This window comes from Catharus ustulatus, chromosome 1, assembly GCF_009819885.2.
Source record: "Catharus ustulatus isolate bCatUst1 chromosome 1, bCatUst1.pri.v2, whole genome shotgun sequence".
In the NCBI taxonomy this organism is placed as follows: Eukaryota; Metazoa; Chordata; class Aves; order Passeriformes; family Turdidae; genus Catharus; species Catharus ustulatus.
Genome location: NC_046221.1, coordinates 39,971,452 through 39,999,108, shown reverse-complemented (window position 1 = coordinate 39,999,108; position 27,657 = coordinate 39,971,452). Strand labels below are relative to the sequence as shown.

At 40.0% G+C, this 27,657-nt stretch overlaps 1 protein-coding gene across 9 annotated transcripts in view; it reads left to right on the top strand.

The window, feature by feature from the left end:
* THRB (thyroid hormone receptor beta) overlaps positions 1 to 27,657 on the top strand; it is a 158,440-nt gene that overhangs the window by 86,265 nt on the left and 44,518 nt on the right. For all 9 annotated transcript variants that reach the window (XM_033052577.1, XM_042779024.1, XM_033052553.1 and 6 more), the window contains one exon: positions 21,377 to 21,441. In XM_033052577.1, the coding sequence (XP_032908468.1) occupies positions 21,435 to 21,441 (7 nt within the window). In that variant the 5' untranslated portion in view covers positions 21,377 to 21,434. The remainder of the gene's footprint in view (positions 1 to 21,376; positions 21,442 to 27,657) is intronic.

The following is a 27,657-nucleotide window of genomic DNA, read 5'->3' as shown; positions in this document are numbered from 1 at the left end:
CCTCTAATTAGCACTTGCTGCTTTTCTTCTTCTGAAGACAATTGTGATAGTGGCAGACTTCATGTCTTTATTACCAGCAAGATGGAAAAGGCTCCTGTGACTTCTGTAACTGATGGGCTGAGACAGTCTGGGTGCCTGTAGCTCCTAATGAGCAGCACATGACATGGTGCAGAGTATTGGCAAGATTAACGAGCCCAGGTTTCCTTACCAGCACACTGCCTTGTCCTAGCAGCACAGACAAGGAGTGAGAGCATTAGCACATAGTCTGCAACGTACCTCTGTACTGATAGGAAAATCCTGTGCAACCAGCCACAGGAATAGATGTGAAAAAAAAATCAGGTTTCTATTTGCAAATCAGGATTGGTGCAGATGGTTGGGCACTGATCATTGTTAGCAGACTGAAGCCCTAAACGGGGAATCTGCCATTTACCTTAATTTGGGAAAATATTCCCATATAGGAAAACAGATCAGAATACACTCCCCTCCAAAACTCTTCCCAGTTCTCTTGGCAACATCAAAGGGTATTTTTTCTTTGTTGAAGTCCCTGTCAGTAATTTTCTGACATCTTTAACAAGCTACCTCATTTTAACAAGAAAACATTATCACATAAGCCCCCTGAAACGAAATAATACTAATTCTGATGTTTTCTAATCATTAGATTCCTGCTAAGTTTTCCTCTGTACGGGTGAAATTTTTTTAAAAATGCTTTAGTTTGGAAAGCTATGACACTTGGAATAGTTTCTGACTAAGACTCTGCAAATACCTGATTTTCATCTGAAGTTTCTGATTTTGTGATACAGACAGCTGTAAGGAAGTATAATCTTTTGGGTAATCTTGAGAGTGTCAGGACATGGAGAGGCTAATTTGAATTGAAATCACATATTATAACCATTCAACTCATAATTTGGCATCTAAAGTGCTTAAAAACACCCACTGATTTCTTATATTTCCTGAAGACCAGAAAGATGAAATGTTAGGAAGCTGTATGAAGTGGGATGAAAGAAGACTAACAGAGTATGTGCTTTAACTTACCTTCCTTCAAGGAGATGAGCACCTGCACACTGGAGAGACCAGAGACTTAATTTGAGATCAAAAAAGCAAAGTGCAGTACAGGATTCCTGTGTAGGTAAATACATGAAGGTTTTGCTTTGTGACACCTATTTCTCAGAGTCTGAAGGTTATTTCAGGCTTAATTCTTGGTGTTCCTTATTGCACATATACACCTGCCAGCTGCCCATAATAAGAGATGCTTTGGAGAGGAATGGAAGCAAAGTCTTACCCCTAAGGTGGTGAGTTGGGGCTGACAGTGCTCAGTTCTGGAGTCAGGCAAGTTATATCCCTCCCTGTCTCCAAAACCAGGAAGAAATGCCTGATACATAAGAGAGCAGGTTGGCAGCACTGAGGCTTTCCTATTTCTGTCTCTCATCTTGTCTGATTTGATCTCTGACTGTCAGCTTCCTTGGTAGCTGGGTAGAATTAGCCAGAGTGTGGGTCTCTCAGCATCCCTGCTGAAGCTGTTTCTCTTTTAATATAAAATATTTAAATATTCCCTGAAAACACAGAAAGAAAATGATCAGTCTTTTCTGGGAGAAATCTGTGCAGCATGGGACTGAAATCAGTCTGGAGTTGTTTTACATGGATTTAGAAAACAAAACAAAATATCCACCAGCTGTGAAAAAGTACTGAGAGAAGCCAGCATTGCCCAGCATCAATAAAGTGCGGGCTCGTTTGCTGAGTATGTAAAAACGTCGATTTCTTCAGATGGTTTACATGGTAGTACTAATTTCATAAGACAGAAGAATATTTCGGCAATCATCTGTCCAGCTCCAGAGCAGCTGATTCTTATAAACAATGGGTACTCATGGACTGGTGAAATTTAATCTGAAAGTCTTGATCTCAGGCAGTGCATCTGAGTTGTGAGACAGTGCACCAGTGAGGGCTGTGGAATTGCAAATGAGCACCGCGCTCCTCTTCTCCTGGGTGGTGTAGGCAGCTTTCTGCTCCAGGCTGCTGCCTACCTTGCCTGCTGCCTTGAGCTATCTCTGCTTTTCCATGAAAGACTATAAGCAGTGTGTAGAGAAAAATTCTCTCGAGTGAAATGGGAACAGGATCAGGATCAGACTGCTTGTTGTTTTTTTGGTTTTGCAAAGTCAAAGTATTTCAGGTGAATGTCATCTTTATTCAACCACTTGAAACAGGGAACTGATGATCATTGTAAAGAGGGTTTCACTTGAGATCATTCTTGTGTACAGCTGCCAAATCTGGGCCTCAAATAAAATCTCAGTGTTATGTCAAAGACTAGGAGAACTGTGATTACCACTGCCTAAGAATTATGGAAAGTCATCCACCCATATATTCATCATGATTTTTAATAAATAAAATTAGTGCAGGTTCTTTCCTTCTGATTTAATTATTTTAAAATTTGTTGGGAATTTCAATAGCTTGTAATTTGGAAGAAAAACAGTTCTACCTGCATGTCAGAAGTTTTCCCCGCTGAGAAGTAACAACAAAAAAGGCATACAGGTATTTTGTTACTTACCTTGTAAATGTGATTTTTGACACTGCATGTAGGTTGATCTTCCAAATTCTTGGCTATTTCAGTGATGAACAAATCCTAAAAAACAGAACTTTTTATTTAGCAGCTTAAAATCTTCTTCTTGTTAACAAGCACTCTGTGTATAAAATACCAGTCTTCCTGAGAGAACATTAATAAAGAATGTATGGTACTGTTAAATATTCTAGTAGCTTAACCAAGCAAGAAATATGCAGGCAAAGACTAAGATCCCAAGTCTCAGATTCCTCTTAGGAGTGCCTGGATTCTCCAGTATTATGCTGCTCTTTGTGCAGTTGTTTGCATTTTGTAGCATTGAACAGTGCTTCTGCTCAGTTGTAAATGTGCTGTGAGTGCAAGTGGATGCTTTTCAGTGGTTATTCAGTAGACATTCAGTCGCTGTCCCTGGAAAATGGAACAGATTTTAATAAAAACCTTGTCATTAATAAGAGTTAATATATTTAGTGACATACCTGGGTTTATATCTACTGTAGGTGTGGAGATTTCTTTCTGCAGGCTAGTCTCTGAATTTTATTAAGTCTTCTCCTTAAAGAACAAGCCCCTTTTTCTTCTTTTTGTCTAGCTCTCTTTAAAAGTTGTAGAACTCTCTTTTGTTTTTGAGGATAATAATACTCATATATGACTTCTTTTTGCTGTGTGGCGTCTCACTTCAGAATTTGAACTAAACTTCAGAAGCACAGCTGGCACCCAAAGACAGAACATGTCTGCTGGAAAATTAAGCCTTAGTTATTTCAACATCAGTAGTTTACACTCTGAGTGGGGGTACTTGGATTTGATATCTGTGAGGATAATACACTATATACTCCTTTTAAGGATAATTTGTGCAGTATCTAAAGGCAGTAATACTTACAGGAAAATTTTGTCAGTATGAAAAAACTGAAAAAAGATCTAAGGGTTATTTTACAAAAGCACCAGGGAAAAAAAGAATTTGGGAGGAAGAGACTTTTGCCTAGTTTTCTAGCTAAGTCCCTATTGTCCCCAAAATAATGCTTTCAATGTAAGAATGCAATAATTTAATGTAGCATTTTTGCGGATAAATGGGCAAATCAGTTTCATTACCTGGTCTTCCATTTACTAAATTTAAAGACATTAACTCCTTCTTTGGGACCAGGCAAGCAGTGAAATGACTTCAGATGATTTTTCCAGCATGCATATGTTGTGTAGAGACATCTAAAAATAATCATCCCCTCCTAGCTGGTGAAATTATCCTGGCAAAGCCCCTAATACATACGAAGCTATGCCAATGGAAAGTGCCGCCGCCTTTATCAATTTAGCTGATGCCAAATTGGGGAGATGACGCAGTGTTGGTGGGAGAGGGTTTCCTTCTGCTGGTGTGCATGTGAGGAGAAGGTCAGGAAGAGGCTGATGCTGTCAGGCTTGGTACATGCACCACCATGACAGCACTGAATGCTCGATCCATCCGCCTTGGATGTTCCCCTGTGCTCATCCCACTCAGTCCTCCCGAGTGTGCCAGCAGGTCAGCGCATGTGATGTGCTCAGAACAACAGGCTTGGTTGTTTGTTCCATTTTGGGACAACAGGCTGCAGTACTCAAGTGCACCCCCACCTCGTTGTAACCCCCAAGCAGCCCTGGTTAACATCTTTCGCATCTGCTGGTACTACTTCTGCCATTTCTTGACACTTCTTTTTGCTCTTGTGCCTCTTTTCCCCACTCCCGTCTCCTCCACACTAAACCCACCCATAATTGCCTTTTTCCCACCTTGATCCCATTTTATCCACATCCATCTCAACCTTGTAAACCTCAGGTGACAGGATTGGTCCTGATGGCCCTGTGTGGCTGTATGCCCCAGCAGGTCCTCTGCCCTCCCCATTCCCTGTCTGTGGCACTCTTGCCAAGCTCCCCTTCACCCATCAGTGAAATCATTGAAACCTGTATAAAGGGTGCAAGAGTGACAGTTCCAGTAGACTTCATTGAGCCTGCTCAATGGAAATGAGTGCCAATGAAGAAGTACAGAATTTGGCATGAGTAGCTCTTTTTTGTGTCCTAATCCCTTGCTGGAGAAACATGGTACAAAATAGCTGACGTCAGTAGAAAGAATCCCTTGGCTTCATGGGCCTTCCAGCAGACCCTTATCTTTTGTCTTACTATCTTAATGCTGGCAGGATGACTAATACAGACAGATATCCTAAAGCTGACAATGACATCTTAAATCTGTTGTAAAGGATTATTTCTACAGCAGAGCAGATTTTTCATGAATTATAGCCCGTTATTCTAAAAAAAAGTGTAAGGATGAAAAAAATCAAAATTAAGAAATACTTGTAAAATATAGCAAAAAGATATATGCTTGAAAAAAAGATAACTGGAAGAGAGGCACATATTTTGGCTATAGCTGTTGACCACAATACCTGAGAAATAAAGCCTAGTGTGGTTATGAAATCTCAGCAAATTTATGGATTGTAGTGATGTCAGTTTGTTCAGGAGAGATGTCTGTGTTATTAAGGCATTTCTAATGATCCAGTACTGTCAAATTCCAGCACTCAGGAACTGTGAATCAGGTCATTACTGCTAACTCTGCTATTTTATTCTGAATTTTTAAGACTTTTTGTTGTTGTTGTTGTTTACATGTAATCAAGGACAGCATTTTATAGTACACTATCCCCTGTAGCTTCTGTGCCAGCTCAGAAAATGCTGATAGTATACCAGTCTCCCTTCTGAGAGACCTACAAAGATTTTTTTTTAAAAAAAAAGCCTGGTTTAAAAACACATATCATCTTGTTTCTTAAGACTTTTTTTTCCCCCTCTAATTTGGATAGGATACCTCAAAGAAAATTCTATTTTAAAGTCATTATAAATAACTTCTTATGTAAGATTCTCCAACAACTTCACAGATACTAAAAAATAAGCCTTCTCTAGAAGCTAGTACATTTTGTGCTTCCCATATAAGCAAACTGCTTTGTCATTTAGACCAAAGTCTCTTGGAGGATAGCAGAGCATGAAAATAAATCTGGGTATCCTGTTCTGATAAAGTTTTCCCACAGTGGATTGCAGATACCTTCCACGAACAATACAAGGTGCTCTCTCATTCTGTCAGTATCTTTGGGTTTTTTCTAATTAATCTATCTGTTTTTCATAGTAGAGACCCTCCGTTTTGAATTGCACAAAATTACAGAATCCTCCATGCTGTATTTGGTTTTTTCCACAGAAATTTCACTATGAGCTTTTGCAATCTCCACATATTGTATCTTGGCACAAAACACTACCTCTGCTTATGGTTTGCATCATTAACTATCAGATTGGCTGCTCACTGTGTTTATAGGGTACAACAAGAAATAGCCTGTTAAATCTGGCTGGTTGGTAAAACTGATGTTAGTTGAATCATTCCTCTCCTGTGTTCTCACATTGTACAGAGAACAGAATCCCATAAAACTAATAAGCTGTAAAATAGAATTAAAGCCAGTGGCAAAGAATATGCCCAAGCGTTGTAAAATAAATTGAGAATAACTTTCCTGAAGTCTAAAATAGTAAACACTGAGAGTAGACTAGAAATGCATTGTGTAAAACTGTTTTGAAGTAAGAAAGGCATGCCAAGCATATAGGATATTAATAATAGCAGTTCTGATGGCTTATCTGTAGATCTTAGTGGCATACTGTTGGAACTGAAGCAAGTATTATCATCTCCACCTTATGGATGAGGAAGCTGGGTAACCGTAAGAATGAATTTTCAACACGGAACATGAGGCAGTGCTGACTCCAATTCCTGTTGCAACTCCCCAACTTTAATTATTTTTCTGTGAGCTTCGTTTGTTTCTCTTCATTACACAGAACTTGTTCTTTCAGCACAAGGCAATTTGGATAACGTGGAATGTAGATTAGATCCATCTATTAATACTTATGAAACTTATTAATTCTAAAATTGCTGTGATAGATTAGCTTCTTCCCATCACTGGATGGGAAAATGCCCACGTCCTTAATGTAGACTGGTGTGTTGCTTTTCACGCTTAATATTTTTCTACTGGAGACACTATGAAAAGCATGTCTGTGATGCTTATTTTAGCATGTTTCCAGATAAGCCTGGTGGGAAGTATGTGGAATATCACGTCTAAGATCATGTATTTTCACTGTCCTTTTTAATATCCATGTGATGCTGCTGAGATAAATCATGGGAAGCCACAGTATCAGGAATACAAGGATGATTTCCCACTCTGCTTCTCCTGATTGATGTGAGTGGCACAAAAACTGTCTCTGAGTGTCTGGCTAAAGACAAACTGCATATTAGTTAAATAGAAATGGTACTCAATGGAGGACTAAAATCTACTGAAAAAGCAGTGGTTTCCATCTTGCCTTGTGTTTGGGACTTGTTTTGGTTGTGGCCTCTCCCTTGGCTCTCTTTGGCTTCTTTATTGTCTTTATTTTCAGGGCAATCTTTCCTGAGACAAGCGGTGAAAATTCATCTGGTAACTTGACTTGGGTAATCTCCACATTTGTATGTTCCATCCCTTACCACTGCAGTGTGTTTCTATAGAGTTTTAACCATAAAACTCTTCAATTCCTTGTAACTGTTCAGTGTGCTGCAGCTCTGGGAGCACTCCCTGCTTTATCACTGTCTTGCCCCTGGCACTCCATACCAGGTGGGATTCAGCATCTTCCTGCTAACCTTTGAAGTCATCTCTGCTGGGTTCTTAAAACAAAGTTTTCCTTGAATGGTGATTGCCCCTGCTTGCAGCTATGTTCTTCAAGGATCTGTTCGTTTGTCAGGCAGCAGATGCACAGGAGCAGCACACAGAGATGGAGTCATCAGGGCCATGGCTTTTGCATTTGGGAGTGGAGCCCGTCAGGAATGAAATGCGACATCCAGATTTCCTATTGCACAGTTGCACAAACAAGACATGAAATTAGAACAGAAGGAGAGATTAATTGGAAATTTGGAAAGGAGGAGAAAAGAGAGAATTGTGTATTCAAAGAAAAGCCTGGCTCATCCCACTGACTCAGGAGAGCAAAGAAATTTGGATTGATACCTTGGTGTTACCTCAGTGACATAGCCATCATGAAACACTGTAGTATTGAGAGTTTAATGAACTTAATAAAAGGGATGGATAAGATTTCTGCATGTGATTTTTGGTGTGCTTTCTGGGGAAATTGTATCTGCTCAAACGAGGGTTTTGCTTCAAAAACTGGGAGAATGCTGCTTCCATACTGACCCCCCTCTGCCTTTTCAAGACCCCTAATTTTACTGCTTCGATAAATACATGCTCTAAGTCATAAATAGGGGTTGAATGGAGGGAGTAGTGAAACTGGAAAGATCTGAGCCAACTACTGACAAACCAAGGAAAGCAAAACAGCTTCAGATGTACAACTCACAACTCAGGGGAAGCAGATGGTGCTGAACAGGACCTTACAATTGAATTTCCCCTGCTCGATTTTTCCATGTTTTCCTTCCAGAGGCTTGGACTCTTGTGGGTTGTTTCCAGCATGTACCTATGCCTCTGTGTGCTTACAAGCAGACGACCCTTAAAGCTGTTCTTTCAGTGCTTTGGCTTTCTCTATCAGTCTAAGCTTCTGGAACACCTGTCCAAAGCCTCATCATCTCAGGACAGGTCAATATGGGTCATTTAATGATGGGTCATATAATATAAAAGCATGTTCAGAATCAGCTGGTAGAAATATCTTTCTGAGTCTCACTGCACTTCTATGGCTTTAAAGAATCTTTGATTCTTTACCCCTTTTATAAGCAAATGTAAGCTTTCTGATTGTATTCTCACTCTCTGTATGACAGGTACATCTATTTGTGGAGCTTTTCATGGCTTCTCTACAGGCTTTGCTGTCCCTGAAGTCCATCCAAAAACTCCTCGTTAAAAAATTAAAAGTCTCCCCCTCTTGTTTACATCATTGTGCAGCCCCTCATGTTCCTCCTCTGCACCTGTGAGCTGTCTCACAGTGGAAGTGCTATCACAGCAAATGGAGTGTTCTGCCAAGGAGTGGCACAAAGACTGGGGGGTGGCGAGGTGAGCTTCACAGGCATGCTGCCTGTGGTGGTGTGGAGCTACTGAGATCAGTGAGGAGCGCGTCACAGTGAATGCAGTAGTAGAAATCTGGCAGCAACAGAATGTTGCAACACAATCTTCCAGCCATGCCTTGGTAGCCTGTAGCTGAAGGTAAAATACATAGATAACACAGCAAGATGAAGAGATCAGTTGCAGCTTCTTCACTGCTCAGAAAAATTGTCTTTTGGATGGGTTGCTGTAGGTCTTATTCAGGTGTGCTCCATAAGCTACTTTATTTATTCTAATATTTTATTCATTTTACTCCTGATTTCATATACAGTAATTTCAAGACTATAAGGTGCACCCTTTTGACTAAAATTTTCCCCCGAACCCAGAAGTGTGCCTTATAGTCCGGTGCACCTTATGTGATGGACAAAGTTGCGACATTTGCCACCCCGGAAGTGTGAGCCGTGAGCCATGGGGGGAGCTGGCAGTGCCATGGCTGCCGGGTGGAGGCGGGCCCGGGGACCCGCGGCACCGCCCCTGTCAGGTCCGGGCGGGCCTGGGGGCCCATGGCTGCCGGGTTGAGGCAGGGCCTTGGCCAGCAACCACGTGGGAGGAGCTGGGGGCGGAGCCTCACTGCAAAAAAAAAGTGCGCCCTATAGTCCGGTGCGCCTTATATGATCTACAAAGTTGCGAATTTTGCCGACTCCCAGGGGGTGCACCTTATAGTCCGGTGCGCCTTATGGTCATGAAATTACTGTACTTACTGTTTTCTGGTAGAAAAAGGGAAGAAAACTTTTAAAGTCTAGGCTGGTCTTGGGTTTTAGTGTTGTTAACAAATTTTCAGGACAAAGTTTGTGTGGCAAGTTCAGCTAGCTAACTCTTACCTAAGTCTTTCCTGTGTGTGGTCTTTATTATCTATTTGGCCCACTGTTACATTTAGGTAACTTAGCAATGGTGTGGACTTGGGTTCTTGCTGGAAATACATTCTCATGTCTCAGTAGTACTAGATTCATGGCTTTACTTAGTGCTAAAGGGAAGACTGACCTTACTGATTCATACTGTCATTCTCCAGAACATACAACTAGCACATCTTAGTGCCTTTCTTCAGCATATAAGGATTAAACAGAGTTATAATGAATTATGTTGTCTTTAGGATTTTTGCTTTTGACAGTGCAAGACTTAGAATCTTCAAAAGTGTTTCAGAAAGCTTCAGAAGTAATTCAACAATTAAAAAGTATATCCAATGCCCTAGTTTATTACAAAAGACATCAACCCATCCTGCGTTCCTGTGGCACGCTGATCTCTGAGGCATGGTGAACCTCATCTCCCTCCCCTTGCCTCCGTGCAGCTGTGGTCTCCTGCCACTTAGTGCCAGCTGTGTTGGTCACCAGTCACCTCACAGGGATAATTCAACTCACTAACCCAGCGCAAAACTAACCCAGCAAAAAGTGGGTATTTTCTGCAGGGTCAGTGAAGCGAGTCAGGTCATGCAAGGGGTAGAAGGGGGCTGCGCTACAGAGAAAAAAAATCTTTTATGTCTGTCCTCATTACACATTATGTCTATCTTAAAGCTATCACCAGTTTTTGTAGTGTTTTGCATGAAGATTTTTAATGGGTTGACTGTTAGCCTCATACCTCTGTCCCATGTGTTAGGCCTTCTTTATTCTCTTTATTTTGAAATTCGGCTGTTAATATACAGTTGTGCTGCATTTCAAAGAGTTGTGCTACACAGCAAAGTAAGCATTGTGGTATTGGCATTTTCTAGAACTATTAGCATAATTATTCCTTTATTAAAAATTATTTCAAGCAACTAATTAATGTTGTGATTGCCATACTAGGAATAAAAAAATACCCTCCTGTATTTGCAGTAAACTTTCATCCATTAGAAATACGCCACTGGACATTAAAATCAAATCACCTAAGGAAAGCAGCTTAACTCCTCTTTATCTTCAGCAACTTCAGCAGTTTTGCAGAGCCACCTGTAACTCAGAGTGGTTCAACAGCTCCCCACTCATGACCCCGTAGAGCCATACCAGGAACTAAATAAACCCTACTTACTAGCAATTAAAGTGATTTAATTTAAAACACACTGACAGATGCATAATGGGTTAATTAGAAAATAAGTAATTAGCAAATAGGATGGAAAAGGTTAAAAGGTTGTGGACTTTTGTTGTTTGCTTGGGAGAGATAGCGAAATTATCAGCGATTAAACTTTTTCTTTTAATTTCTGGGCTTAATTCTATTATTGTTAGCTGCAAATGAGGCAGCAAACAAGAAGAGAGGGCTAAAGAAATAAGAAGAAATCACTGTTTTATCAGACATACTGAAAGGCTATTGTTTACACTTAGGCTATGGGATTTATTTCCAGTCTGCCCACAAAAGCAAGCACACATCTATGATGTTTGTACTTAATATCAGTATATATCTTCTGAGAAAAAGTAGCTGTCCTCTCCTCTCTGCACTGGGCCCCCAGTGGGGTTAGGAAAAAGGGTATAAGACGTGATAGAGAATAGAACACACCTCTTAGGAAACTCTGCCTGCCTTAAAGATTAAATCAGTGAATTATTTATTTGAGAATATGCCATAATGTGTTTCTCCTCCAAAAAAAAAAGTTAAAGACTTTGAATGTGGTAACTTCTGAGCTGTGAAAATCCTCAGCTGAAATCCAGTTAGCTACATGCAGTGCTGGTTATACAGACAAAGCCATTACAGAGAGTATAAGCAATTTTCTGTTTGAAAAAAAAAAGAGTGAAATAAGAGCTTCTACTTCATTTTCACAAGTATTATTCCTTCTCTCATGACTTCTGTCTGCCCACAACCAGAAGCAAATGGGCATTTAGATAATTTTAAAACAGTCATATTTTATGACCACTAGCTTTTTGCCAGGTAACTTAAAACTCTTTATTTATTTATAATAATTATAAATGTATTTATATATCTATGAAACATGTGGTTTGTATTTTGAAATTTCAGAGAGAATGTTTGCAGAAAGCTTTCTCCAATTTGAGCCTAATTTTTACTGAAGTCATTGAATTTTTTCTTTTGAAAAATAAGCTTTTGGGTGAACCTCAGAAATAGCAATATGAAGTTTTCCATTTCAAAATATCAATTAAAACCAGGCATGATTTTTTTTTTAAATATAGCTGCCTGCTAACTTAATTACATGTCCACCAGTAACCATTAGCATAATTTGACCAAATTTCCCACAGCAGTCACATTCTTCCATCATTCCTTGTTCTCTTTTGACCATGGCTGTCCTGTATTCACTTCCTTGTCACTAAGCCATAGTCAACTCTCAACAGATATCTGTCAGTCCAGCCCTATAATCATTTAACTTTACATGTTTGTCCCTCCTTTTCTATTAGTCATACTTTTTTGTGTGCCTGCTGTGCTTTCAATGTGCCTTCAGGGTTGTTTTCTGCTTTACTGCTTGGTATAAAGCCTGAACCTACACATCCAGAGATGCACTATCCTCTTCTGGTGTGTGTCACATTGTCATTGACCCTCTGATGCCCTTTCCCCTTGAGCCACTTCTGCAGTGGCAGGCAAAGGCTCCAGGTCTGCCAGACTGACTTGTGGAAAGGACCTTGCACAGATTCTAGCTAGACTTTATTCACCCACCATAGCTCTTGTGGCTAGGAATATAGATTTCAGAAAACAACTAACTTCTTGTTCTGTTCTGTTACTTTGATTTTGTTGAAAATCAACTCCTTCAAAATTTTTTCCTATTATAATTGAGTTTAAGCCATATATTTCAGGCCTGGAATCTGTGTAAAACATTTCAGAATTCAGTGGCTTGGCAATTCAGCTATCAGTTTTTAGGAAACTCCTTAAGTCACACAACAGACAAAACCCATGAGGCTAAATCAATAGCTGTAAAAGCATCTTTTGTTCTGTTTTCCAAGGTTTTCTGCAAAGTTCTATATATTTGCACACTGTAAGTCAAATCCTGCAATACAGATAACAATTTTTCATTTAGATTTTTTTTTCATTTTAGAATTTATTTTTTCAACTAAGTGGTAACTTTCTGAAGCTCTGGTAAGAAAAGCGGAAAGCTTAAGCTGAATTAATTCCCTGAAAATAGCTCAAACAAATGCCAGTACCAATCTTTAAAGTAATACTTATGCCTATTCAGAGTGACATTTGTAGATTAGAACATACTCATTTTTGCTTCACTGATTTTTAGGCACAGCATATATAAGATGCGTTGACAAAATGCATTCATGTTAACAAGATTCACCCAGGTACCTCCCCTCTTGACATTTAGAAAATATTTCTTTTCCTTATCTATTCCATCATAAGGGGGAAAATTCACCCGTTTTGAGGAAAGTCTTTGAAATTTATTATCTTTGGGATTAACTAACATCAGTCAGTTGCAGAGTAGGTAGGTAATTCAGCCTTTGTGTAATATATACTTCTAAGTGAGTAGTAAGAGAAATTAGTATTGAAGATAAACTGTCCCTTGTTGAAATTTCAGGGAGAGCAGCTAATATTTCCTGAGTTGAGAGAACAGAACAGACAAACAAGGAAAGTTTTATATCAAAGCTGTTGTCTGAATGGAACACCCATGTGCTAGAGAAAGAACACAAAAGCCATGAAGTATCTCAAAAACCCACAAAATTATCACTCAAAATAGAGATCTTTTGTATAGCACCCCTCCTTTTTGCTTTTCTATCGTTCTTGGCCCTCCAGGATCCTTGCTCAACTTTATTCAATTTGGTAGAGTTCTTTGTGAATTAAGGCTTAACTCTTTGATGATATAAATTGATAATAATAATGATTAATTCAGAGTTACAGATCAGATACTCTTTGGCAAATCTGGCTAGCTCATGCAGTAGCACTTCAAGTTCAGGAAATTACTCACAGGCAATAGAACCCTGGTTATCAGTGGCTAAACAGGGCTGTCTCCAGTTCTGTGCTCCTCTCATGCCCTCCTGTGTACACATGTAGTAGGTCAAAGCAAAGTGCTGGAGAGCTGACATTTCTGCTAGGGGATGAAGTAAAGCAAAGAGAAGGCTGCAGCCCATTATGCTGACCTAGTGTTAAACTGAATGTAAGTAGATTTCTTAGAGCCTTTACATCTTAAGGGCAGTCAGCAGCTCTAGATCGTGATAATAAGTGATTTGAGATACTCTGGAAATTAGATTACTCATTTCTGTAAGTACAGGGCAAAAGGAGAATTACATATTCCATTTTCTGCTTGATGCCCAGGTGGTTTAAAGGTAATATTACAGTCTCCCTCTGTGTTCTTTCAGTGATACTTATGAAACTGCCTTTCTAATCCATTCAGGCTACTGGGAGACAGACACACTAAAATTCTGTTTCTTTTTGACTATGAAGAAATGCATTATTATATTTTCCATGCATTATAATTCATTATTACATTTTCCACATATAAAAAGATATATTTACCTCAATACAGTAAGCTATTAAGTTTTGATGAAATCATAAAAACAGCTTCTATCTTGCTTCTGTCTTGCATTACTTTATTTTGCGGTGCTGAATCTTCTTTTTTTTTTTCTTTTTTTTTTTGGTAGCTATGTTCAGATCAACAGCTTTATCGTTCAGGCTGTCCTGCAAACCATATGCCAGATCCAAAGCCTTGCTACAATGAGACTATAGGACGAATTAGTTTTTCTATCTAATTCAGTAGTGTTTATCCTGCAGATCTGCTTATTGAAACACAAGAGCTTTCAAAAACCTGTTAAACAGTGAAGTTACCATTATCTTTTATGAAACTTATTGTCTGCATGTAATAATTTTCTGTCTTTCATGCTGTAAAAAATTCTGCTGATGCCTGCACAGAGCTGAGCATGAGTTGAGTCTGTGTGAGGAGGGTATTACACAGAATTACTGGACATTCCTATTAAGAAGCTCAACAGCTCTTTGCCTTTTTGTTCTTATGTTTTGGGATAGACTGCAAATGTTTATAGAGATAGTGCACTGTGGTTTTGATTTTATGCTTTATTGCATGTTTTTGTGTCCTCGTGAACTGAGCTATACCAGCAATAAAAAGCATGAGTCAAAGCCCACTTCTGAGCCTGTGCCTACAAGCTAGTTCTTTTGGGTTCTTTTTCTTTTCATTAAACATATTTGGAAAACTAGATAGATTTTTATTTCTCATGCAATGCACAGTTGTTCATTATGTTTTGCAAGGGAAGATGTGTTTTGCTGGTTCATGATAAATGTATCAGGTACCATAAACAGTGGTCTAGTACATTTTATACTGAATATGTATAACTTGCAAAATCCTCTGTATAACTTGCTCCAAAATACTAATTCTGCTTTGCTGTTAAATATTGAAATATTAAATATTGAAACAAAGTTTAAAATTCAGTTAGGCATCAATACAGCCTATGGGCTACTCTGTAATTTTTCCTGATTCAGAGCTGTTACTCAGGATTTTTCACTAAATAAGAACTTAAAAGTGAGAGCAACTTTCACAGAGGGAGTTTACAGAACAAAATATTCAGATGATACATCCCATAATTCATCACCCCCAAGTGAAGATAGCCCCCAAGAAAAAGAAATAAAAGTGCCATAACTTGTGGAATGGAAGGCATGAGGGGCTGGTGTCCTGGGGCTGTCTCTCTGGCTGTGATGGAACTTTCCCCCTGTGCCTGGTTCCAAAACCTACAAATTCTGCTATCCCGCTCAGTGTCCCCGTCAGCTCCCAGGACCTGGGCAGGCTTCCCCCATCCCCAGGTCTGCCAGCAGCCTGTCCCTCTTCTCAGCCTCCTGGGAGGCAGCCCAGCTCCTGGCAAGCATTGTGTAAGAGTGTTGTGTAAGAGTGCCAGGGATAAGCCAGAGACATCGGGAATTGCAGGTAGGGTTACAGGAGCGATTTGTGCAAATGAGCCAGGTTGCCCCATGGCCCTTTCTCTGGCTTTTAAAAGGGGACATCAAAGAGCAGTCCAGCAAGGAGCCGGGAAGCTTGTCATTGCTTCTGAAAGGTGCAAAATCACTTTTCCCACCTGCCTTGAGGAGAGACAGGAGGCAGCAGTGCTTGTCCACCCTGTGCAGCTGCTTGATGAGTGGGAAGGGAAGCCTGAGGCCCTCCAGAAGGTGTGTGGTTCATGGTGTGGACAGGAACCAGGATTCAAACCTCAAAATTACCCTGGCCCTGGCCCAGAGGAGACTGGTAGTCACCATTTAAATCTGAAGCATCAGAATACGGTCAAAAACACACTGATCCCCTGGGCAGCAAACTCCTGTTAGATAGTCATTGGTTAATCTGATGTATTCATGTGAAGGAGGAGGCACTTGGTGAAAGTGGGAAAACACCTAACTACACTGATTAATGCTAATTGGTTAATCACCTTTCATTAAGGAAAAAGTAAGGATCTGCAGTAACTGGCAATGGCTAGACAGTACTTCTGTATTGGAGACCAGAGCTTGAGAACTAATTCCAAATATCACCTATTCAGGCCAGAGGAGCTGAAGATTCCAAAGATATCTATTTTTTTTAAGTTTATTTAGGGGCACTATAAGAATATTATTTTCGTAGATCTGAAACAATACTCTGTATCAGGATGCAGTATGTATTTTGCTGCTTTCACTTGAGGTAGCCAATATGATCATGAGGACTAACTTGTTTAAAAAATAAAAAACTAAAAAAAGCAGGATATAATGCCAGTGATGGAGAAGGAGCATAGTTCCCAGTCTGTTGCTGCAGCTCTCTAGCAGGGAGGTCATGCAGGATGTGAGATAGCAGCCTCTGAATCCTGCGTGCTCAGAGACTGTGACTCACAGCCATGAGACCTTGGGTAGCTCTTTTGTGGGCAAGTAAGTGCTCAACACTCAAAAGATAATCTAACAAAGCCTGCTCCCTGTGACGTTAACAAAGCTTAGCCATAAAAATTGTGTCACTTCTGGCAAGAAAGAATCTTACTCTGCAGTCTCCGTAAAGACCCCCAGACATTACTGGCCTGATGGAGTGGAGACTCATCTGTGACTCATCCACATCCTTCCCATTTGTGCCTGCTTATGTACTTTTCAGCTGTAGACTCTTAAAAAGAACTGGTTTCCTTCAATGTCTTGCACAACTATGCCTTCAAGAGGAACTGGCTTCAATTACAGTAATTTCACTACTATAAGGCGCACCCTTTTGACTAAAATTTTCCCTCAAACCCGGAAGTGCGCCTTATAGTCCGGTGCACCTTATCTGATGTACAAAGTTGCGAAATTTGCCAAACCGGAAGTGTGAGCTGTGAGCCGTGGGGGGAGCCGGCAGTGCCACGGCAGCTGGGTGGAGGTGGGCCTGGGGGCCCATGGCTGCCGGGTGAATGCGGGCCAGGGGGCCCGCGGCACCCCCCCTGCCAGGTACAGGTGGGCCTGGGGGCCAATGGCTGCCAGGTTGAGGCGGGGCCTTGGCCAGCAACCGCGCAGGAGGTGCTGGGGACGGAGCCTCACTGCAAAAAAAAAATTGCGCCCTATAGTCCGGTGCGCCTTATATGAGCTACAAAGTTGCGAATTTTGCCGACTCCCGGGGCATGCGCCTTGTAGTCCGGTGCGCCTTATGGTTGTGAAATTACTGTAATGTGGACACCACTTAATATTCTTGCTCATGTGAAGTAGAAGCTGTGTTGTGCCTTCAGAAGACTGCGCTATGTATGTTCCAGAATGGATAAATAGTTCTATATTTCCACAATGTTTCCAGCTATGAGCCACATTCCTTGGAAAGAAAAATAGGAAATTATTTCTGGTGTATAAAATGCGGTATTAAAGCATCCTTTAGAAAATATCCCAAGATATTTGGGAAGATTATTAAACTCAGAAAAGATTTTAATTATCACTATGTTTTCAATAATTATTTATTTATAATTTTAATTAATGGTTTAAATAATCATCAAAATTATGATTAAAATCATCATCATCACAAAGCATCTTTTTACTTATTACAAGTGTATCTTTTAGCATTTGCTAAATTGACCTAGTGGACATGCCAGATGGGTGAAATGCTGTATATTTACAGCAACATCAAGACCTGTTCCAAGAAACTTTGTCTCTAGGCAGGTATGAGGAGAAAAAGAGGATGCACACTCTCCATTTTATACTTTGGTACACGAAAAGACTGCCAAAGCCAGATATGTTAGTGTAATGCTTCCAAACAAAAGACCATCTTTTCTTACAGTTATTTAGTAATTAGTTTTTTTACATAAGTGACAGCTGCTTTTATGCCACATCCTAGTCTCATCAGGGAAAATGGCAAAACTCCCAGGATAACAAGAATTTTTCTCATTATACAGAATTCATTGAAGAACATTGTATTTATCCCTTTTTTAAAATTGTCCTTTTAAATAGATTGGTGCAAAACCAATAATTTTAGGTTTAGTAAGTAATTATTTACAGGAGGGACAGAATTTTTGTTCAAAACACTCAATTGTTTGCTTCAAGTATGCTTGTGTGTCACTGAGTCACCAAACCACAATTAAATTCTGGGAAATTACTTATTGTTGAGGTTCACGACATGAACCCATGACGTGGTGGGGTGGGTCAGAATTTGATTTTGATTGGAGGCCTAAATTGGAGGATCTAAATTTGTACCCTCTCAAATCTGGATTGACACACTGTGAAGGATTTTGAAGTTCTACAAGATGTCAGCAGCATTGTCGCCTCTGGTTGTCTGGTTTGTACATGGCAAATATCAAGCAGAATATTTCCTCTTCCCTTATAAGATTAAAGAGATTCTGTCGTTTTTAGGAGCCCAGATGAAGTCCTGGGTGGCTTGCTTGGGAGAAAAGACAAGTAAAAAATACATTGTCATACATATGCGGGAGGATATTTTACCAGTTCACAGACTTGTTGGAAGGGACTTCTGGAGATCATCCAGTCCAACCCCCTGCCAAGGCAGGGTCACCTAGAGCAGGTTACAGGTGACACAGGAACGTGTCCAGGTGTGTTTTAAATGTCTCTAGAGAGGGAGACTCCATGACTTCCAAGGGCAGCACGTTCCAATGCTCTGAATCCTGCATGTAAAGAAGTTTCTTCTGTAAAACTTCAGTAAGTTTTGCATTCTGTGTGCTTTGCAAATAGAATGAACATTATATCCTGAAATCAGTAATTTCCATTCAGTATAATATACTGCAGGAAGAAATCATTCCAGATTACTAGGAAATTAGAAAGGACAAAATAAACTGTCTCCTTGGGAAGTGGTCACAGTCCCAAGCCTGCCAGAGCTCCAGGAGCCCGAGGCAATGCTCTCAGGCACATGGAGACATCCGCAGAATCACAGAATCATAGAATCTGCTCAGCGGGAAGGGACCCATCAGGATCACATTCCTAGAGTTGGCCTGTGCAGGGCCAGGAGCTGGACTTCGACGATCCTTGTGGGTCCCTTCTAGCTCCGAATATTCTATGAGTATGGGCTTGTTAGGGATTTTTCCTACTTTTTTTATTTGGGAGAGGGGATGTTTTGTGTGTTGTTGTTTGCTGAGGACTTTTTTGTTCTTTATTGTTTGGTTTCGGGTATTTTTTTAAACCATAAGCAATTCCGACCTTTGGTGTAGCAATTAATTCAATTTCCAGGTTTATGCAGAGCTCCCCGATTAAGACAAGGAAACACGAAAGGCCCGGGAATGGCGCTGTGGGCTACGCCGTGCCGCCAGGGGGCGCTGCCGCGCCGCAGGCGGTTCTGCCTGAGGGAGGGCGGGGAGGCCGCGGCTCCTCCCGGAGCCCTTTCCCTGCCGCGCTGCCCCTGAGCCCCTTCCGTGCGGCTCCGCCCGGCGCCTTTTCTCTCCCGCGCTGCCCTCTGCCTCCCAGGCCGCAGCCGGCTCTCGGAGGGCCCGGGGCATGGCCGTGCCTCACACTCCGTCTGGAGCAGCGGGGCGCGAAGCGGCGCCCCGGGCTGGGGCCGTTCCGCCCACGCGGCGTAGCTGAGCAGAGCCGCGGGTGTGGGAGCGCCCCGGAGGCGATGGGCTGAGGTGAAGCGGCGGGGCCGTGTCCCCGGCTGCTTTGATTACCCGGTACTGCGGCTCACCTGCTCTCCCGTTCTCACCTAAACACAGCAGATGCGCTCGATGTTCAGCCCGCTGCTAGGAGAGGATATTTATTTCAAGGGAAAGGCTCCCTGTGTGAGGAAACAGGGACGTGGTATTGAATGGATGGAGAGAAATAAAATCCACAAGTCTGTTAACAAAGACCATTTTTTACCATAAAATTATGATCAGGACAATTTAAGAGAGGTTCTACTTCCTGTCTAAAATATCTCTTCCACACTAACATTAAAAGAGAGGTGTTTTCTGTTGGTAGAATCACAGAATCAGCAAGGTTGGAAGAGGCCTTTTAGATCATCCAGTCAAAACATCAACCCAGAACTACCACAGTAACCACTAAACCACATCATCCAGCACCAGATCCAGATGCATCTTAAACCCTTCCAGGGATGGTGACTCCACAACCCCTCTGGGCTACCTATTCCAATGCTGGACCGCCATAACAGTGAAAACTTTGATGTAATATCTAGTCTGAGTCTTCCCTGTCTCAGCTGAAGGCCATTTCCTCTGGTCCTCTCATTTCAGTCACACCTCACTGCATTTTCTTTCCAGGGAGTTGTAGAGAGCGATGAGGTTCCCCCTAAGCCTCCTCCAGGCTAAACAACCCCAGCTCCCTCCGCCCTTCCTCACAGGACATGTTTTCTTCGTGAGCCTTGTTGTCCTTCTCAGACATGCTGCAGCACTTCAATGTTCTTTTTAAAGTGAAGTAAAACTCACCCAAAACTGCACACAGTGTTTGAGCTGTGGCCTCACCAATGCTGAGTACAGGGGGATGTTCCAGAGAGCATGACTCGGCTAGTTTTCCACAGGTGTTATTTGGGTCACTTGTAGGCCCCGGATTTCTTACTTAAAAATTCTAATGAGATCTTGTCGCTATTCTGGAGTAATGCCTTTAGGATTGTCTCTGCTTGGGTTGGATTGTTGATGCTTAAACTAGGGAGCGGGCTGGGATCATCCAGCTGGGCACTGTGTTTTGGGCAGGCATGCTGCCTGTGATGCCTCCATGTGAAAAACATGAGGGCTGGTATAAATACCAGCATGGCTGAAGGATGTTGTCATAACTGATATCCATTACTTTCTCTCCTGGCACTACAGTAGCTTGCAGGCCTTCGATCTTTCCTACCAAACAGAAAAAGAGTACAGTTACTATTTCAGTGTGTGTGTATGTGTGTATAGGGACAAATGAAAGGGGGGCACAATCTAAATATAAAAATCAAGACTTTAAAATGCCAGATTCAGGTCTTCACAGCTGCATATGTCTTGTTAATAAAATAGAAGATGTCATTGTTCAAAAATTAACAAAGTACATATAAATTAGTTTTCTATCATATGAGTAAAATTACTATTTACATCTCAGAACTTTGTAAAAGTCAGTAGACTTTTGGGTTTTGGTTGCCTGAGTAAGAATCTATATAATTTTGACAGAGAATTTCAAATTCCTTTGAATCCTCTGTTTTTACTGAACTTGAGAGTAATGGGCATATATCGTTAGAAACTGTAAAGTAGAAACCAGTTAGCTCCTAAAGTCACATATGACACTTAGAGGAACTTCTGCAAAAAAAAAAATTATGGCAAGTATTCCATGAAGTGGGAAGAAGTATTTTTTTTTTCAACATCAGTAGACATGAGCTTTTAAAGGTTGCTTCCACAGCTCCTCCAGTCCACAATGTTTTGGACCTGATCTACATTTGTTACCTCATGTAGCTAAGCAAAGTGCTTTGAATTTAATGTGTTAAACTATCAGACATGGACCATGCCATTCAAGATCCAGAAGGTTCCATCTTGGTTAAATGTTGATGGTATTCTGCAGATAAACATTTATGAACATATTACATGAGGGTTTTTTTCTTTTTTTTTGGCAGGTGACATTGGTGACGGGAGAAGGACAAGAATGATTACATATCCATAACTCCCAGCAGTATGTCAGGTAATATACTTAATAAGAACATCTGTGCAATATTTCTTTCCTTTCTGGAGCGATTATTGCTGAATATTTATTGAAAAAATGCTTCTTTAACAATTTCTGTAGTTATTAGTGCTGGGAATGGAAATCTTTCCTCCATCCAGAGCACAGAGATGTGGGACACATAGTAATCTTGCTCAACATTTTCAAAACTTTCATCGTCCTTGGTTTGCTTTCCAGAACCTAGTTGTGTTTTGTTCTAAATGTACATTCCAACTTCAGCATTCCTGCTGAACTGCCAGCACAGTAACAGTTTCTGCTGAGCATCCTGTTATTTTGTAACATGGACATATCCCCTGAGCTTCAAAGTGAGACGGTCAAATTTATTTTACATAGATTACCAAGTACATGGACTAGGTCTACAGGTGAGCTAAAGATCCAGAGTGTACATGACCATCAACCATTTTAGGCCTGCTTAACCATCTTATCCCTCCCAGTTGCAAAGCATCTGAAGGTTACTTATAAATTAACTGTGTCAGAACCCCCATGTGTCTAGTCCCAGAACAGGGTGTCTAAAAAGGCATGTTGATTATGTGGAGAGCATATAGAAGACCGGAGAATTTCAGACTTCCAGAATTTGTTTTAGTATTCATCAATTTGCCTAAGAAAATGTTCTACTGATACTCTTTGTCAATGCGTATTTCAAGGGTCAAATGCATTAATGGGATCTTTTATAAACCTGCAAAGTACAGCATGTGCTACATAGGGAAAATCATCACTAACAATACTGTATTTCTGGTGTTCTGCCCAAGAGACAGTTTATTTTAACTTGACTATGCAGATCAATTTTCTTTTCTATAGAAGGCTCCCATCCATTTGTAGTGAGCAGCAAGGCATAACAGCTGCATTCACCAACAAAGATGGTCTTCTGACTTTAGGTTTCTAGATAAAAGGTATAGGGTAAAATTCATTGGAAGAAACAGAGTATTATGTAAATAGACACATTCTTAGTGAACTGTATTTTTTGGTAATATGAAAAGGTGGTTTTTTAAATTATTTTGTTTACTGCCCATTGAAGCAGAGACAAATATAAGAAGGAAGTAGAGAGCGTTGAGGCGTTTTGTGTAATTAAGTGAAATACTGACCCTTGGTTGATGTGTCAGGCTCTGATTTAGCATCACTGCCTCATGAGGATTGGGAAGGAGTTAGTGTCCTTAGGCTGCATTGGCAGGCCCTGCTAGAGTGGTTTTACACTGTCCTGAAGGCATTCTGGACATGGTGATTTCATCTGACAGATACCTGTTTTGGAAGAATTTAAAGCACTGGCATGAAGTTTGGTCTGTTCCAACTCTCTGTTGTGCTCTCCCTTGTCTCATGTGAAATTGTGTGTTTCATGGCATTTTACTACAGGGCTGGAGATTGCTGTGGTTTTGGAGAGAGACGTTAATAGCTTCTACTGTGTCATGGCAAGAGATGAGGAAGGAAAGCAGTGTAACCACTTTATCATCACCTTATCTGTTGGATCTGTGGCTTCGTATGGAGGGTGGATTTGTGGATATTTTCCACTAGCGCTCTAATCAATCCTGTCTCCCTGGACTTGCCCCTGGCAGGGCAGCTCTGCTAAGCTCAGAGAAACACAATGCCTAATCAGAAGGACCTACATTTTCTGCATTTCTTCTGACAGAAGTCAGCAGAACAAATATGTGCAAAGAAAATGATCATCAAGCAAAAAAAAAAAAAAGGGTTGAGATGGAGATGACTGTTTGTACGGCTGTAGATGTCCAGCACTTTTCATTATGAGCAGTTCATATTTTCTGTTTCTGATTATAGGAATGACATTCCCTACATGAGTGCAAATGTGAAGAGAAACACAGATGAAAGTCTTTCAAACTGTATAAAAACTTCATAAATACCATGATCCAGAACCAGACAAGAGTCCTTTTCTAATGAATGATAATGGAAGTTTAGGTTCTGTTACTGAGTCACTGGAATATGGGTACAGAATCTAATATGAAACCAAACCAGCTGACTAAAATAACAGGCTGTATTATTCTGTATTTTTCATAGATAATTTTTCTTCCCATATGTTACGTTTCTACTGCAGTATGTGTTTTCCACTGCCTGAAAGCCTTCAGGTTCTAGTGCAATCTAGAGTTTTTCTGACAGGAGATTGTAGAATTTGGCAGTAAAACCAGACTTTATTACATTTGCAGGCTAAAAAAATTTGTACCCAACTTTCTTATAGGCCCATTTCCCCAGAGCTTTCCCTCTTCAAGGCTGAACAGTTTCAAATTTTTCAGGTTTCATTACAGGAGAGAGATTTGATTCCTGTGATCGTCTGGGTGGCCCTCCTCTGGACTCACAGGTTTTTGTCCTTACTGTTCTGAGGACCCCAGAGCTGGATGCAGTGTTCCAGCTCATGAGAGGGCAATAGTGGGGCAGAATCTCCTTTTCTTGCTCTGGTGGCCATGCTGCTTTGGATGCAGTGGGCTGCAACAGCAGTGTTCATCGGCAGTTTTACAGTTGGCACCAACAATTGCCACCCACAGAGTAATGTCTGAGAAATAAACTTTATCAGCATTTTAAATGAGTTCTCTCTTAACAATAAGAGCAAGTTCTTTCATGTGCATACATTTGCACAACAGAATAGTGAAAAAGTTAGAAGGTATTATTTTCTCAATGAGAAAACAGTAAATAAATATGTAAAATAATTTTGAAAGTTCTTGCTATTTCAACACTGTAATTGTAGCTTCTGGTTTTAGCATCACTATTCACTGACCATAGCTATCACTGAAGGCTCCCTTCTGTACATTTTCTCCCAAAATATAGGACAAACCTTGAGACATAGTTTCATCTTACTTTATTTACTAGAGTGAAAACCGAAGAAGAAATTCAAGAATGGGTTCTAAAACCCAGAAGATAGTGTTCACAGAATACAGTAAATCTCATAATTTTTACCTTCATGGCAGATGAAGAGAGAATGTAAAGAGTGTAATAGTGGTTCCAGCAAAAACTGCAGCAGTTCTTTCACTGATTTCAGTAATGCTGGGGTTTTACTCTGCTTTTACTTGGGAGCTTCAAAATCAACTCAGTCATTGTGCTTCTACTCAAATATCCACACTGTTCTATTTGGTAATGACTGTAAAGTTAGATCAAGATAGGAATTACAATAAAATTAAGTGCTTACATTCGGGAATATAATTTAAATGTCATAAATGCATATTTTCAGTAAGTAGAATTTAATATGCAACATTTCTTGAAACAGGTCCCTCATTTGGAGAAGAAAATTAATCAGCTTTCGTGCAACAAATCCATTTGAAAACCAGTGTCTCCAAGGGTGTTGCACGTAGTTTCCAAGAACTGGGAAAAGTAATAGAATAGGAAAGGTACCACATTTTCTTCATGAGTCTTTTCACTGTAATGCTCATTACCCTGTAAACTTGACATAAATTCAGGCGGCGAACAGCTTATTGTTTAACATCAGCTGAGAAATTATTTCTTCCGAATTTCTAGAATTATTTTCCTAGGATAATTTAATTTGACATACATCGCTGTCTGACACTTCTTTGCCTGCCAGACCATGATAAAATCCGACTAACTCAAGTGTATTATTTCTTTTAAGTAATGGACTTTTTAGGAGGGTAGTAAATACTTTAATATAAGGTTTTGTTACGCCAGGATTCAGCAGCTTTGTAATGAGCTTTTGGGGATTTTCAAAAGGTTAACAAGATTTATATTGTGGGATGTTTTTGCATGAAGCTATGAATCACTCCATGATGGCTCTTATTACTTAGAAGCGTATTCCTGAATATGCAGTTAAAAATATCACACTTGCTATGTTCTAGGTTACAGACACTTTGGGTCAATTTAACCTTTTTTTTGGTTCAAAATTTATTATTTTTAGAAGTGCTTTGTAAAAGTGCTGTATAAATACAAAAGCCAAATTGTCTGGGAAACATTTTATAATGTTTCAAATTTTATGCAATTCTGTAATACATTGTGTTTTCTTTCCAACTTATCCAACTTACCTACAGTTTTTTCCACAAAAGATCACACAATTAAAAAAAAAAAAAAAAAAAAAAAGAATAGGGACATCTGATTAGATTTCACAAAGAACAGAAAGAACAAACTTTTTTTTTGGTAGTAGCAGTATTTTTTTTGGTTTTGTAGCATTTGCTCATCATTTTAAGTACATTTCATTATATTAATGCTAATATGTTTTTTCTATGTTGTTTTTAATGATCTATCAGTATATTTAGTCTATTTCTACAGTAGTGTTATTTAAACCAGAGCTGTTTCTTTTGTTAACTCATTTTTCTGAAATTTATTTCTGATGGGAGCAGACTGTTGTGTTTGAAAATTTGAGTGTAATTCTTAGACTGTGTAGCTGTGTTTCACTACTGGCATCAGGTTAGGAGAACTGCAAAGTGTTGTCAGTATAAAATGTACTTGTTCATTTTGCAGGCAAGAATCTTTTGGAGTAGTTATTTAAAAGGAGTAAAATGTCCTTCTGTTTTTTCTAAGTCTTCTCCGATAAAATAAAGCACTTTGCTGTGCTTGCCACAGGAGTTTCAGCCTGCCATCTTATGATCTTCAAAAACCTGACCACAACTGCTGTTTAGTTCTTCTCATAACTGTATGTCAGAGCAATGAATTTAATTGTCCTTGGTATTGATCCCTGAATGTAGACAGGACTGTAATTTTTTTGTGTGCCAATTGTAAAGCTGTTGGTAGATTATAAGATCAATCCAATCTGGCATTTTCCAGTTACTTCCATATAAAAATACCTTCTACATTCACTAAATGCACTTCTCATTATGTTCTTTAATAGCATCAGATCTGCTACAGTGCTTGTTGCAGCAGAAGAGAAGTGTTTAAGGAAATGTGTAAATGTTGCCATAGACAAAGGCCTTTCACTATTGCTTTGCTGTGTTGCTGGAAATGGTTTAGACCTGTACCAAGCTTGAGTTTATTTGAAGTTAAAAGAGTCTGTCATTCTTACTGAAGAAACTTTGACTGCATTGTTTGGGCAAATTTTATTTGTTTATTTACCTTTTTTGTCCTTAACAAATTACATATTTGTCAAGACTGCTAGTTTTAGTACCTTTGTTTTACCGGCCATTATTCAAACCTCAGCCCTTCAATGGGAGGTGTTATTTCAAGATACTGGCTATCTCTTTAAGCAGTTTTAGAACCAAAATAACTTGAACTGTTTCATCACCTTGAAAAAAGAAAGATCTGTGCATGTATCCCTATGATTTTTTTACCAAGCAGCAGCCAAACATACAGTCTACTTCCCAGTGGGAAGAAGTGGAACGTTTAATGAGAGATTACAGAAAGACCATGTGAATTGATTTGAAAGCTCACGAGGAAAGTAATACACAGAATCAGCATTTTAGAAAAAGGTGGCAGTGATCTGAAGTGATTTTTGAAAGTGATTTGAGTGACTTCCTAAATGGTTTCACTGTAACTTCCTTGTTTTAAAGATCTGTTTTATGAATTTTGAGCTATATTCTGAAAATGGTGTTTTGTCTTCTCACTTTTATTTTAGTAGATTCCCAGGCATTACAAGAATTATCTAACACAACATGAAGAGAGTAAACAACCATTAGCATTCCCATATTCACACAAACAGTAGTCTGCAAAATGAGCCCTGGAGACATGGATCACTGTCTGTGGGGAGTTAAATTGATGTTGTTTTAAAACAAACAGAGGGAGATGGTTCTGCACATGAAGAGTCAAACACTGGGATTCCTTGCCAGAGGGGATTGTGAATACAAGAAATATACACAAGATCAGACTGGCTGTAGTTCAAAAAGAGATCCATTGAATATTGCTGCATTTTAGAAAGGCCACAAGGGCTCAGGCAGTCCCTTGGGCTGAGGAGTACCTGGGGATCGATAGACTCATGGTGGGAGCTCTCATATGTGCTTGCTTTGTTCTTACTCTTCCCTGGGTATCCACTTATGACTCCCTTTGGAAGCAGCAACCAGGTGAGCCCTGTGGTTGAAGTATAGCTTCTCAGAAAAACTCCCTCCCATGTGTCATGCAGAACTATGAGAGGGAAGGATGCATTTAACATCTATGTGGCTATTGGTTAGCACCCCTGTTCTAGTTCCATGGTGTATCTTGGTATTTTACTGCTTTTTCCCATGCAGCTTTGGTCATTCATTCCTTTGGTAAGTTTGTTTTATCTGTAGATGCTACAAGATTCCATATTGGTCTATACAATTTCTGTTC